The sequence below is a fragment of the Leucoraja erinacea genome, chromosome 26, assembly GCF_028641065.1.
Source record: "Leucoraja erinacea ecotype New England chromosome 26, Leri_hhj_1, whole genome shotgun sequence".
Lineage (NCBI taxonomy): Eukaryota > Metazoa > Chordata > Chondrichthyes > Rajiformes > Rajidae > Leucoraja > Leucoraja erinaceus.
The window spans coordinates 31,773,327-31,788,429 of NC_073402.1; the positions used below are offsets into that span (position 1 = coordinate 31,773,327).

Below are 15,103 nucleotides of genomic sequence, written 5' to 3' on the forward strand. Positions count from 1 at the left end.
ACTCTGTGAAACGTCACCTATCCATGTTCTCCACAGATGCTGCCTGACTCGCTGAGTTACTCCAGCACTCTGTGAAACGTCACCTATCCATGTTCTCCACAGATGCTGCCTGACCCGCTGAGTTATGGTGCAGCAGCATCTATGGAGCGAAGGAAATAGGCAACGTTTCTGGGCGTAAATCCTCATGGAAATAGGCAACGTTTCGGGCCGAAACCCTTCTGGGTTTCGACCCGAAACGTTGCCTATTTCCTTAGCTCCATAGATGCTGCTGCACCCGCTGAGTTACTCCAGCACTCTGTGAAACGTCACCTATCCATGTTCTCCACAGATGCTGCCTGACCCGCTGAGTTACTCCAGCACTTTGTGAAACGTCACCTATCCATGTTCTCCACAGATGCTGCCTGACCCGCTGAGTTACTCCAGCACTCTGTGTCTATCCTTATTAAAGAATGTCCTTCCTTTACCAACCTGAACACCATGTATCCGTGTTGATTTTGTAGTGACCCTACCCAGAGGATGAGGCACTCGATGTGTCAGAGTTTGTTGTGGTGTCAATTACACCTCCACTGTAAGTCGATGTCAAACACCATTCTCCAATGATATCGAGGGAGGAGGGGAGACCTCTTCTAACATTAAACGGTCAACGTTACAGGTTGGATCTCAATGATTCAGCAACAGCACCGTATCTCTGTGATGCTGGAGACTCGCTGCCACTTGCTCTAGCATTAGGGGCAAACTCGGTCGAGGGATACATCAGAATATTCCAATCCTCTAGAAGATGACTGATACGTGGAAGCAGCCTTTCATTGAAATACAGAAGGTGTATTACATAGCTCTCTGTTCTCTCGGGATTCCAGGTACAAAATTCTTTATTCCTTTTGTTCCATATACGCTGGGTTTTGTCCTGTTTAGTTCATAGCGTTGAGCACTGCAGAGCGACAGATTTAAATGTTTACTCCACTAGATCGGTGCCGACAAACGCTCACCATATGTTAACCTACTCATTCCTGGGATCATTCTCGTAAACCAAACACTAATAAGAACATCAAAAAAATGAAACGGTCTTGTAAAATATATATATGTACACTGGCTTCTCAAAGAACCCGGGTCTCGTTGTAAAACAGTGTACACCTTGTCTTGAACTCGGGAACATCTCAAAACTATTTAAAACAAAACCTGCAAACGATGAGAAAAGCAAAATGTTTATAAATAATTCAATATCTGTAAATTAAAAAAACCACAGAAACCAAATTGCAGATGTGGGATCAAGGGGGAGGTCTCTGAGAACATCAGGCCCGGGGGGGGGGGGGGGGGGGCAGGGGGGGGATGGTTGGGGGCCTTGGAGGGGCACATGCATCCCCGTGCAGATGTGGGCCAAGTTGATGTTCAGCAGCTGGTTTTTATATTGAGTCATCAAGTGATACAGTATGGAAACAGGCCCTTCGGCCCAACTTGCCCACACCGACCAACATGCCCCAGCTACACTAGTCCCACCTGCCTGCGTTTGCCCCATATCCCTTTAGACCTGTCCTATCCATGTACTTGTCTAAATGTTTCTTAAACGTTCCATACACCCACCACCCTTTGTGTAAAAAAGTTACTCCTCAGGTTCTTATTAAATCTTCCCCCCCCCCCTCATGATTTTGTACACAATTAGATTGGATGAGATACAGCATGGAAACAGGCCCTTTGGCCCATCATTGAAACATAGAAAGATAGAAAATAGACAATAGGTGCAGGAGGAGTCTCCAAATCTCCAAATCTTTTGGTCTCCAAATCTGAGGAAGGACATTATTGCCATAGAGGGAGTGCAGAGAAGGTCACCAGACTGATTCCTGCAATGGCAGGACTTTCATATGAATGAAGACTGGATAGACTCGGATTGTACTCGCTAGAATTTAGAAGATTGAGGGAGTATCTTATAGAAACTTACAAAATTCTTAAGGGGTTGGACAGGCTAGATGCAGGAAGATTGTTCCCGATGTAGGGGGAGTCCAGGACAAGGGGTCACAGTTTAAGGATAAGGGGGAAATCCTTTAAAACCGAGATGAGGAGAACTTTTTTCACACAGAGAGTGGTGAATCTCTGGAACTCTCTGCCACAGAGGGTAGTCGAGGCCACAGTTCATTGGCTATATTTAAGAGGGAGTTAGATGCGGCCCTTGTGGCTAAGGGGATCAGAGGGTATGGAGAGAAGGCAGGTACGGGATACTGAGTTGGATGATCAGCCATGATCATATTGAATGGCAGTGCAGGCTCGAAGGGCCGAATGGCCTCTACTCCTGCACCTAATTTCTCTGTTTCTATTCAGCCCTTCGAGCCTGCACCGCCATTCATTGTGATCATGGCTGATCGTCTCCAATCAATAACCCGTGCCTGCCTTCTCCCCATATCCCTTGACTCCACTAGCCCCTAGAGCTCTATCTCTCTCTATCTAGACTCCATTGAGTCAGTGCCGACCACCATTCACACTAGTTCCATGCTATCCCACTTCCTCATCCACTCCCTACACACTAGGGAGTATTTTACAGAAGTTAATTAACCTGCAAACCCGCATCTTTGGGGCGTGAGAGGAAACTGGAGCACCTGGAGAAACCCACACAGTCACAGAGAGAACATGCAAACTCCACACAGACAGCACCCGAGGTCAGGATCGAACCTGGGTCCCTGAAGCTGGGAGGCAGTTGCTCTACCCACTGCGCCACCGTGCCCCCATTGCCAAATTGAACTCGCTTGCCTCGTGACACTTGAGTTTTGATGCCAATATTCTCTGGGTGACACTAACTTGTTGACGTGTGTTTGCAGGGAACCTGTTTGCGATCTACATCATCTGTTGCCGAGCATGCGGTCTATCCAAGACCACCACCATCTACCTGGTGGCTCTGGCTGTGTCTGACACCCTCTGCCTGGTGTGGGCTGGCATCCTCAACCTGACCAAGCTGTGGCAGGCTCCGGACAGCAGCTGGGTCTACACCCGCTGGTGGTGTGCATCTATTGTGCTGGAGTACGCCACCATTCTCCTCTCTGTGTGGATCACCACTGCCTTCACCATCGAGAGATACCTGGTGCTGTTTAACAAGAGACTGCAGCTTCAGGTGGCCAAGCCCAGGAACACTCTGTGGGCACTTGTACTGACTGTCATCCTCTCCCTTGCCTTGACAGCCCTGGCCTTCATGATGAATGTATTTGCCAGGCACTCCCTGGCTGCCACTGTTTGGGTTTCGAGGAACTTCAGCAGCGACCAGCGCAGGGAATGTGGTCCCTTCAATCGCACACGGAACCCGGCTACAATCTGGCTACACACGGTTATATCTGGTGGCATTCCCTACCTCCTAATCCTGGTGTTCAGCACCCTGATAGCCTACAGGCTCCACAAGGGAACCAAGATCCATTCAGAATCTGACAACGCTGCCTTCAAGACCACCAGGATCAGAATCAGGAGGTCCGCCCACATCATGCTGGTGGTCTCCTTTGCTGCCGTGGCCCTGGGTTTGCCCAGGTTTGTCTCCGAGTGCCTCCCCAGCAGCTTAGACAGGCTGAATTATTTTGACTACAGTGTGGTGAGCAGCGTGGTCCCTGACATTCTCTTCATGCTACAGTGGTTCAACTCAGCCATCAACTTCTGGCTCTTCTGCTCAGCCTCGTCTGCCTTCCGCCAAGAGTGTTGGACCATCCTCACCTTCACCAACTGCAGGAGGAAGCCCCCTGTCCGTGTGGCCACTCTGCCCATCAACACCCTGAAGACCGTGTACCGTCTAACCCAACTCAAGACCCAAACCCCACTTCAGCCGCAGAAGAACTGAGGCCAGTTCACCACCGGCCCACCGAGTCCAGACCGCCCAGCGATGGCCCATTCACACGAGTTCCACGATATCCCACATTCACATCCACTCCCTACACAACTCACAGAGGGGCGATTAACCCGTGACTCTGGTGCCGACGACTCACCGTCACCGTCGCGGAGCTGGCCGAGTCCGGAGCGGGTGGAGCGGTGGTGGAGCGCTGCTGCTGCTGCTGCTGCTGCGGCCCGACCTCCGGAGATTCGGAGGCTGCAACTGCGGGTCTGGTGGACGGCGGCACCGGGAGCCCGCGGGTCCCTGGAGGGAGACCGCTTTTCAGGGCTCTCGCAACGGCGACTCCTCCCGCCCGAGTTGCGGGGTCGAAGAGCCCCTGGAGCGGGGCCTTACATCACCGCCCCGCGCGGCTTGGAATGGCCGCGGGACTCTGCGAGCGCACGCCGGGGGCTTTAACACCTAGACCCGGTGTGCGACCTCGCACCACCCGCCGTGGCTTTAATGGCCGCGGGACAATCGCCATCGCCAGCCGGGGGCTTTGACTTTGACTCTGACATCGGGGAGTGGGGGAGTGCAGTGGAGAGATGTTTTTTTGGCCTTCCATCACAGCAATGTGATGGATGTTTATGTAAATTATGTTGTGTCTTGGGTCTATTTGTTTGTAATGTATGGCTGCAGAAACGGCATTTCGTTTGGACCTCAAGGGGTCCAAATGACAATTAAATGTAATCTTGAATCTTGAACCTACAAACCTGCAAGTCTTTGGGATGTGGGAGGAAACCGGAGCACCCGGAGGAAACCCACGTGGTCACAGGGAGAACATGCAAACTCCGCCCAGACAGCACCCTTGGTCAGGATCAAATCATTTTGGGTCGAGACCCTTGTTCAGAAACATCACCCATTGCTTCTCGACCAGAGATTCTGCCCGTCCTGCTGAGTTACTCCAGCATATTGTGCCTTTCTTTGGTGTGAATCAGCACCTGCAGTTCCTTCCTACACAGTAAACTAAACTAAAGATAGACACAAAGTGCTGGAGTAGCTCAGCCGGACAGGCAGCATCTCTGGAGAGAAGGAATGGGTAACGTTTCGGGTCGAGACCCTTCCTCAGACTGGTTAGGAATAAGGGAAATGAGAGATATTTGTTTAAACCAGCATCTGCAGTTCCTGGCAGTGGGTGAGGACCACTCTAGTTGTTGCTGGGACTCTACAGTTTACTGATACCAGTGGCTGCAGTGTAACTGCAGGGTCACCACTGACAGCCCAGTGAAGGAACGGCCAGACTGAAGCTAGGGAGTGGGATTTATAACCAATCCCAGGTGCCATTTGCTTGTCAGGCTACAACTAATCTTCGCTCTGCCAGAGATTTTATTAAAGTGTTGCCTGTGATAAGATTTATTATCTGCGATCATGTTGCACACTGCCAGACGTTAGATGCACCAGCTCAGACCATTACACCTCAGAGAGAGGCACAGCTTTTTTTTTTTGAAGAGATTTTCCCTGACAAATTTAGTTTAGTTTAGAGATACAGCGTGGAAACAGGCCCTTCGGCCCAACGAGTCTGTGCCGACCAGCGATCCCCGCACACTCGCACAACAGGGACACATTTTTGACATTTATACCAAGCCACTTAACCTACACATTTGTGGAGTGTGGGGAGGAAATGGAAGATCTCGGAGAAAACCAACGCAGGTCACGGGGAGAATGTACAAGGGGCCTGTTTCCGTGGCTCCAAAACCTTGCGTAATCTTTCATAAGTGACATCACAGTGTGGATTCGGTGAAAGAGGTGGCTTTTTTGCAGTTTCTCCCCCCCTGCCCCCTCTCCCCCGACCCTCTGTCTGAAGAAGGATCTCAACCTGAAATGTCACCTCCCCATTTCCTTCCACAGATGCTGCCTAACTCGCTGAGATTTTCCGGCACTTTGCTCAAAATTCCAGCATCTGCATCTCCTCGTATCTCCAACAAACGTTGATCGTCAACTATCATCGTTTGGGGGAAGATGCCACTTATGAAAGGATTACCCAAGGTGTACAGCATGGCAACAGGCCCTTCGGCCCAACTTGTCCGTGCCGACCAAGATGAGTTACTCCAGCACTTTGGTATAAACCAGCATCTGCAGTTCTTTGTTTCCACAGTTTACCTGCCAGGGGGCTCAGATTTCCACGGGTAATCCGGAATGTTCTCTACAAGATAACTGCGAGCTGTGTGGAGGCAGGAACGTGAAGGATTGCTGGGGCAATGTGAGGTGTCAGGGGTGAGAGATGGCTGACTCCAAGGTCAACTTCTTGCAGAATGACAAGTGGTTCAGGAGGAAGCTCATCGAATGCTAAAAATAACCGACTGGATTTTGTAAAAGGCCTTTAGCTCTGGGCCCGGCGCGGTGACTTCCTGCCTCGCAGTCCAGTTGTCAAAATATACAGCAATTTCATTCAGGCTGAAAGCTTATCTCCAGAGAAATGTCAAGTTGAAGGGATTAGGAGTGCATTACTAGCGGGACACCTGAGCAAATCCTTTCGCAGCTTCGAAGGCGGCAAGACACCTCATCTCACCCACCCGTCTCTCTCCCCCCCCCAACACACAAGGACACCAGCACCTCCCATTTACAAAACTGTGGGCAGACCCTTTGCAGGAATAAAGGGGAGGTCATTTAAGACTGAGGTGAGAAAATACTTTTTCACCCAGAGAGTTGTGAATTTATGGAATTTCCCTGCCACAGAGGGCAGTGGAGGCCAAGTCACTGGATGGATTTAAGAGAGAGTTAGATAGAGCTCTAGGGGCTAGTGGAGTCAAGGGATGTGGGGAGAAGGCAGGCACGGGTTATTAGAAACATAGAAACATAGAAATTAGGTGCAGGAGTAGGCCATTCGGCCCTTCCAGCCTGCACCGCCATTCAATATGATCACGGCTGATCATCCAACTCAGTATCCCGTACCTGCCTTCTCTCCATACCCCCTGATCCCCTTAGCCACAAGGGCCACATCTAACTCCCTCTTAAATATAGCCAATGAACTGGCCTCGACTACCCTCTGTGGCAGAGAGTTCCAGAGATTCACCACTCTCTGTGTGAAAAAATTTGATAGGGGACGATCAGCCATGATCACAATGGCAGTGCTGGCTTGAAGGGCCGAATGGCCTCCTCCTGCAGCTATTTTCTATGTTTCTATGTAACATCAGCTTTATCGAGCTGATTAAGTGGTAACTTTTCACAGAATGACCAGTGCATTGAAATTTATCTTTCAGCTTTTCGCTGCATGAAATCTTTTGATTCAAAACTCAAAACGACCTAAAGTTGGAATGGTTAGAAGTCTGTAGATAAAAATCAATATCACGCAGTTTTGACAAAGAACTGCAGATGCTGGAAAAATCGAAGGTCGACAAAAATGCTGGAGGAACTCAGCGGGTCAGGCAACATCTGTGGAGAACATGGATAGGTGACGTTTCACAGAGTGCTGGAGTAACTCAGCGGGTCAGGCAGCATCTGTGGAGAACAGGGATAGGTGACGTTTCACAGAGTGCTGGAGTAACTCAGCGGGTCAGGCAGCATCTGTGGAGAACATGGATAGGTGACGTTTCACAGAGTGCTGGAGAAACTCAGCAGGTGCAGCAGCATCTATGGAGCGAAGGAAATAGGCAACGTTTCGGGACGAAACCCAAAGGGTTTCGGCCCGAAACGTTACCTATTTCCTTCCTGAAGGGTTTCGTTCCTGAAATGTTGCCCATTTCCTTCGCTCCATAGATGCTGCTGCACCCGCTGAGTTCCTCAGATTCAGATTCAATTTTAATTGTCATTGTCAGTGTACAGTACAGAGACAACAAAATGCATTACAGAGACAACAAAATTCCTCCAGCATTTTTGTCTACCTTACATTGAATTTGAGTTCAGTTTAGTTTATAGTCACGTGTACCGAGGTACAGTGAAAAGCTTCTGCTGCGCGCTAACCAGTCAGCGGAAAGACAATACATGATTACAATCGAGACGTCCACAGTGTACAGATACATGATAAAGGGAATAACGTTTAGAGGCATGTAAAGTCCAATTAAAGATAGTCCTAGAGTCAATGATGGGAGGTCTCTGGTTGATGAGAGGATGGTTCAGTTGCCTGATAACAGCTGGGAAGAAACTGTCCCTGAATCTGGTTGAAGTTTGTGTTTTCACATCCACACCATTTTCCTGATGGGAGAGGGGAGAAGAGGGAGTAGCCAGGGTGCAACTGGTCATGGTACACCAGTCAGTCATTGAAGGTAGGCATGCAGGTGCAGCAGGCAGTGAAGAAAGTGAATGGTATGTTAGCTTTCATAGCAAAAGGATTTGAGTATAGGAGCAGGGAGGTTCTACTGCAGTTGTACAGGGTCTTGGTGAAACCACACCTGGAGTATTGCGTACAGTTTTGGTCTCCAAATCTGAGGAAGGACATTATTGCCATAGAGGGAGTGCAGAGAAGGTTCACCAGACTGATTCCTGGGATGTCAGGACTGTCTTATGAAGAAAGACTGGATAGACTTGGTTTATACTCTCTAGAATTTAGGAGATTGAGAGGGGATCTTATAGAAACTTACAAAATTCTTAAGGGGTTGGACAGGCTAGATGCAGGAAGATTGCTCCGATGTTGGGGAAGTCCAGAACAAGGGGTCACAGCTTAAGGATAAGGGGGAAATCCTTTAAAAACCGAGATGAGGAGAACTTTTTTCACACAGCGAGTGGTGAATCTCTGGAACTCTCTGCCACAGAGGGTAGTCGAGACCAGTTCATTGGCTATATTTAAGAGGGAGTTAGATGTGGCCCTTGTGGCTAAGGGGATCAGGGGGTATGGAGAGAAGGCAGGTACGGGATACTGAGTTGGATGATCAGCCATGATCATATTGAAAGGCGGTGCAGGCTCGAAGGGCTGAATGGCCTACTCCTGCCCCTAATTTCTATGTTTCTATGGTCCTTGATTATGCTGCTGGCCTTGCCGAGGCATACATTGTAGACTAGAGATACATGACATCTTGTGTTCAGTGATTAAGAAGGAACTGCAGATGCTGGAAAATCGAAGGTTGACAAAAATGCTGGAGAAACTCAGCGGGTGCAGCAGCGAAGGAAATAGGCAACGTTTCGGGCCGAATCCCTTCTTCAGACTGTGTTCAGTTCTGGACACCGTGTTACAGGAAAGAAGCTGTCAAACTGGAAAGGGTACAAATAAGATTAACGAGGATGTTGCCAGGACTCGAGGGTCTGAGCTACAGGGAGAGGCTCGGACTACTGTTTGGAGGGCAGGAGGCTGAGGGGTGATCTTATAGAGGCGTATCAGATCTGGAGGGGAATAGATCGGGTGAATGTGCAGTATATTTCTTCCCCAGAGTAAGGGAATCAAGAACCAGAGGACATAGGTTGAAGGTGAGAGGGGAAAGATTTTTATAGAGCCTGCGGGGAATTTGATTTCACACAGAGGGTGGCGGGTGTATGGAACAAGCTGCCAGAGGAGGTACATTTAAACAACTTCGGGACAAATACCTGGGTGGGAAAGGTTTAGAGGGATATGGGCCAAACACAGCTAGGTGACACTAGTGGAGATAGGGCTTCTTGATCAGATGGGCTGAAGGGCCTGTTTTAATGCTGTATTCAATTCAATTCAATTCAACTATATTGTCATTGCACAAATACGAGTACCTGTACAACGAAATACAGTTTAGCGTCTGGTCATAGTGCAAGATAGTAGAAATAAAAATAAAAATACAGAATAAAAATACAAATGAAATAAAAATACTAGTTAACAATGTGTGGACTGTGGATGAATTAAACTGGTACATAGGCAAATAAATGTATACAAATGGGAGAGTCTAAAGATAGCAATGTAACTGTGTTATTGATAAAGCTGTTCCATGACTCTATGACTCAAAGACTCTAAACCATTTAATAATAAATCGCTGTTGATTGCTTTATTCTCACAGAAATATGCAAAAATAAAGGCCTGCATTTGCTAACTCAAACCACGACAGCGAATAATTTAAGGTTCAGCGAAATCAAGGATTTATTCCGGAGTTTAGTTTCGAGACACAGGCCCTTCGGCCCACCGAGTCCGTGCCGACCAGCGATCCCCGCACACCAACACTATCCTACACACACTAGGGAATATTTACATTGTCAGCGAAGCCAATTAGCCTTTGGAGTGCGGGAGGAAACCGGAGCACCCGGAGAAAACCCACGCGGGTCACGGATAGAATGTACAAACTCCGTACAGACAGCGCCCGTAGTCAGGATCGAACCCAGGTATCTGGCGCTGTGAGGCAGCAGCTCTACCCGCTGCGCCACCGTGCCGCCCTGCGCTGTAAAGTGAACTTTTAAAATCAAAATTAAAATACAGAAACAATTTTTTTTTTCCATGAAACTGACAATTGAGTTAATTACTGCCTCCAAATGATATTCTGTTCATGAGCGGTCTGAAATTCTAAGATTCATTTCAGCCTAATCATCTCTCAATCTATTGATAATGAATTTAGTTTCATTCAAACCTAATCAAGGGTTTAAGGCAGCATCTTAATCATCGGACCAGTATCAGCTGAGAGGCTGTTCCTGGCACTCTGATGTTCGGTGAATGGGCAACAGTTTCATTAAAATGTTCCCAGCTAAACTGATCTTCAAATGTTGGTTTAATGAATTTAGCTTGATGCAAATCAGAGTGGCAGTGATCCAACGCACACCATGCATGTAAATCTGCATTGCAGCAATTACACAGATATATTCATCTCTCTCTCTCCCCCGTTAACTCTTAGCCTTCCAAAACATTCAACTGGTAAAACAGGAAACTGATTACCTGCTAGTAACAGCCAAGAGTGTTTAATTGCCATATACATTGACAACACCAAAGGCCGAGCATGGTGGCACAGCGGTAGAGTTGTTGCCTTACAGCGCTTTGCAGCAACACAGACCCGGGTTCGATCCCGACTACGGGTGCTGTCTGTACGGAGTTTGTACGTTCTCCTCGTGCCCAGCGTGGGCTTTCCCCGAGATCTCCAGTTTCCTCCCACACTACAAAGACGTTTGTAGGTAAATTGGCTCGGTCTAAATGCCCCAGGTGTGTGTAGGAAAATGTTAATATGCGGGGATCGCTGGTCAGTGTGGACTCGATGGGCCGAAGGGCCTGTTTCCAAGGTGTATCTCCAAACTAAACTAAAGGCCAACAACGAAATCCTTGCCCATGAAGCATAGCAGGTCCATAAACGCATTAAGACACAGATAATAAATACATTACAATCAAAATATGATCAATTAAGAACCATAATACTAGGTAACTATAATGATGCAAAAATGAAATCCGTGGTGCAACCAAAGTCACGGTCCGTAGAAGATCATAGCTCTGTGTGGTCTTCTTGAGCCTGATTATATTCTTATACAACACGGGAACTAGAACAACCTCTTTACTATGAAACCCCAGTCTCTGTAGACCCAATACTGACCAATCCCTCCACTCTAGACCCAATACTGACCAATCCCTTCACTCTAGACCCAATACTGACCAATCCCTTCACTCTAGACCCAATACTGACCAATCCCTTCACTCTAGACCCAATACTACTGACCCCCAATACTGTAGACCCAATACTGACCAACCCCTTCACTCTAGACCCAATACTGACCAATCCCTTCACTCTAGACCCAATACTGACCAATCCCAATCCCTTCACTCTAGACCCAATACTGACCAATCCCTTCCCTTCACTATAGACCCAATACTGACCAATCCCTTCACTCTAGACCCAACACTGACCAATCCCTTCACTCTAGACACAATACTGACCAATCCCTTCACTCTAGACCCAATACTGACCAATCCCAATCCCTTCACTCTAGACCCAATACTGACCAATCCCAATCCCTTCACTCTAGACCCAATACTGACCAATCCCAATCCCTCCACTGTAGACCCAATACTGACCAACCCTTCTACTATAGACCCAATACTGACCAATCCCAATCCCTTCACTCTAGACCCAACACTGACCAATCCCTTGGTTGACCCAATACTGTCCCATGCTTCCATTCTTTGAAGAACCAATTAAGGTACATTCTAACCTATCCTTCCATCTGTAGATCCAATACTGACCCCATCCTTCCCTCCCTGGACCCAACACTAGCCCACCCTTCCACCTGTAGACCCAGCACTGACCCATCAGCCCATCCATAGACCCAATACTAGCCCATCCTATCTATCCTCTGTTGACCCAATCCAGAGTCTCATATTTAACATTTTTATTTTTCACATATTTTCAGATACTAAGAGTTGTAAATAATTGAAATAAGAAAAAAACATTTGCTTTAGAAAATGAAAAATAAAGTGGATGAATAAATAATTGAAAACTCTAGACAAAAGACATTCAATAATTGAACGTACCTTAATCCCAGTCCCCGCCAGGGGCCGGCTCTCCCGACCTGATGGTCCATTTGTAACCCGTTGACCGTTGGAGTAACTGGTATCCACCACTCAGCTCGCCCCCCACCTGCGCTGGGGTTGCCCCAGTCTGGGACACACTCACCTGCGGACAGCTGTAGGCTTGGGCTCCCAACCAGCGTGACCCCTGATTTCCAGCCATGAACGTTGTTCTGGCCTCCACACGTGACACTGGGCCACTCTCTCCCAAGTAGCCCACCCGTCCTGCTCCTAGCTGTCCTTTGTGAGACCCATCCAAGGTCAGGCCAACACTCACACAGTCACACAGCAGGGAACCAGGCCCTTCTGCACAACTAGTCCATGGTGACCAAGATGCCCCATCTATGCTAGTCCCACCTGCATGCATTTGGCCCATATCCCACTAAACCCTTCCTGTCCATTCTGGAGAACTTCCTACACGTCACGTTTAGCTGGAGTCTGGGTGCCGAGGCTGACCACAAAATTAACCTTAATTCCACTTTAGTTTATTGTCAATTGTGAACACATCAAACTACAAATTGTGCTACTTAATGTGCAACAGAAACCCCCACTAAAACAACCTTCCAGTTGGAGACATGCAAAGAAATAATACACAGTTCAGAGCGAGAGAAAATTTAATCTTCAGTAATTTGCACAAATAACAATGAAAAAAATAATGATCAGATTGGCAATCGAGATCTAGTTAGGCAGCTAAACAAAACACTTAAATAAAGCTAAATTAATACTTCTGTTAAACAAAACAAAATGCAGTTCCTTTCTGCTCTCCCAGTTGGTGCTTGAAGCTTCGTCGGTATCCCGGGCGGGTGTGGTCTTCGCCAGTGAAGAATCGCGGGACACAACAGCGCCTCAGTCTGGACACGTTGACCGGTGCCAGCCGACCGCCACGCTTCCTCACGCACCCTTGGGTGTTACGGTCAATCTGTGGAAAGCCAAGGGGAGCTGCAATGATACCAGTGCGGTCTCAATGATGAAGAGCCTGGTCTCATCCGAGACTAAACATGAAGCCTCGTCTCCATGGAGATCATGTCCTCAACTTCTCCTTGGGTGGGGATGAGCTGACCAACCAAACCCAGCGTTTAAAAGTGGTCGATGCCTCCGAATCATCGCAATGTTCAGTCTGATCTTCACTCTGATCCTCACTCTGGCACAGATGGACCGGATCACCAATCTCTTCGTGATTTCCTCCCAGACTGAGTCCCTGTCCGCACTTCACATGTAGTGACACCAACACTGCGGACTGACCGGATCCTGTATTTGATCCTGTAAATCATTCTCTCGGCCCCGCTCCATTGTCATGGTTCGACCTGGCAAAGAACGGGTTTGGAACAAACTGCATTCACAGTCGAGAAACAGTGATTACACCGCACTTGTTTGCTGGCTTCACATCACTGTGTGTGTGTGTGTACGTGTGTGTGTGTGTGTACATGTGTGTACGTGTGTGTACGTGTGTGTGTGTGTGTGTGTGTGTGTGTGTGTGTGTGTGTGTGTGTGTGTGTGTGTGTGTGTGTGTGTGTGTGTGTGTGTGTGTGTGTGTGTGTGTACGTGTGTGTGTGTGTGTGTGTGTGTGTGTACGTGTGTGTGTGTAGTGTGTGTGTGTGCATATGTGTGTGTGTGTGTGTGTGTGCATGTGTGTACGTGTGTGTGCTGTGTGTGTGTGTACGTGTGTGTGTGTACGTGTGTGTGTACGTGTGTGTGTGTGTACGTGTGTGTGTGTGTGTGTGTACATATGTGTGTGTGTGCGCGTATGTGTGTGTGTGTGCGTACGTGTGTGTGTGTGTGTGTACGTGTGTGCATGTGTGTGTACGTGTGTGTGTGTGTGTGTGTGCGCGTGCGTGTGCATGTGTGTGTGTACGTGTGTGTGCATACGTGTGTGCGTACGTGTGTGTGTGTGTGTGTGTACGTGCGTGTGTGTACATGTGTGTGTGCGTGTAAACCCCCCAATATTAGCAGTTTTAAAGGCGTCTCTTTGTCCAAGGGCCTACAAAATTGTACAAAGAAGAGAATAAAATATGTCTGGAATATGGCAACTGAAATACAAAAGCTGAGTGAAATATTAAGTTGAAAGAAAAGATCCATTTTAGTACGGTCCTTTGCAACATCGTTAAACAAGCATTGTAGGCCAGTCAACGCTCTGTTATGGTACATTGTGGCTGGTCCCAATGTCCCAAGCAACAGGGACAGGCCGGGAGCAAGGCAGCATCGTCCCTGTTCTTCATCCAGACACAGAAGATGTTAATCTCAGCGTCTGGACTCCAATACTGCTCAGTAGCATCAGGAAATTGCAGTGACCCCCAAATATCTCTCCACCCCATGCACCCATTGTGCAATGTTGTCCACTTGCCGTCAAGGTACAATACTGTGTTGGGGAGATTGGCCAGTCTCCTGCTGTGCAAGATGATCTAAATCTCAATGAGTTCCTTCAAGTTTTGGGCCACAGTTCCCATGAAAGCTGCCCTTCCCAACTCCTTGATCTCATGGTTGGAAATATAACGCAACGGTGGTGAAGGAATGTTCTAACCGGCCCGGCAGCTACAAGTTCTCCCCGGGTTGGTACTGGGGTTCTGTCGCCGTGAAGTAGTCCTCCAGGAAGGACTGCAGGTACTCGAAGGTGTGCCGCTCCTCTGGGTCTTTCTTCCAGCACTGGATCATGAGTTCGTGAAGAGATGCAGGACAAGCGTTTGGACAAGGCATGCGATACCCTCGCTCCACCTGCTCCAGAACCTCACGGTTGTTCATTCCTGGCGGTGAGAAATAATACCACACAATATGTCAATAAAACCCCCTGGGGCTTGTGGTCGGGTAAAGGGTAGTGAGGGCTAATAATGTGTACAATGGCAGTGATCTGTGTTTGGCTCAGGATTGAGGGCAGATCACTGGCAATGAGAGGCAGCAGCACTACCTGC

General features: G+C 48.2%; 2 protein-coding genes across 6 annotated transcripts in view; one reads left to right on the top strand and one right to left on the bottom strand.

Moving 5' to 3' along the window:
- Window positions 1-685: 685 nt before the first annotated feature.
- Window positions 686-4,672, top strand: LOC129709592 (probable G-protein coupled receptor 139). The gene is made up of 2 exons (XM_055656040.1): window positions 686-857; window positions 2,805-4,672. The coding sequence occupies exons 1-2, from the start codon at window positions 779-781 to the stop codon at window positions 3,800-3,802; spliced, it is 1,077 nt and encodes a 358-aa protein (XP_055512015.1). The 5' UTR covers window positions 686-778; the 3' UTR covers window positions 3,803-4,672.
- Window positions 4,673-14,033: 9,361 nt separating this feature from the next.
- Window positions 14,034-15,103, bottom strand: part of LOC129709942 (tyrosine-protein kinase fyna) — a 98,952-nt gene continuing 97,882 nt past the window's right edge. For 3 of the 5 annotated variants that reach the window (XM_055656644.1, XM_055656645.1, XM_055656646.1), the window contains one exon: window positions 14,038-14,938. In XM_055656644.1, coding sequence (XP_055512619.1) covers window positions 14,730-14,938 — 209 coding nt within the window. In that variant the 3' untranslated portion in view covers window positions 14,038-14,729. Of the gene's footprint in view, window positions 14,939-15,103 lie in introns of all 5 variants that reach the window. The other 2 variants (XM_055656643.1, XM_055656642.1) reach the window with 2 other exon arrangements.

Excerpts from the sequence above, each read along its gene's own strand:
- LOC129709592 (XM_055656040.1), top strand. The coding sequence starts at position 779 with ATGACTGATACGTGGAAGCAGCCTTTCATTGAAATACAGAAGGTGTAT. Across the intron at positions 858-2,804 it reads CTGTTCTCTCGGGATTCCAG|GGAACCTGTTTGCGATCTAC; the intron begins GTACAAAATTCT and ends GTGTGTTTGCAG.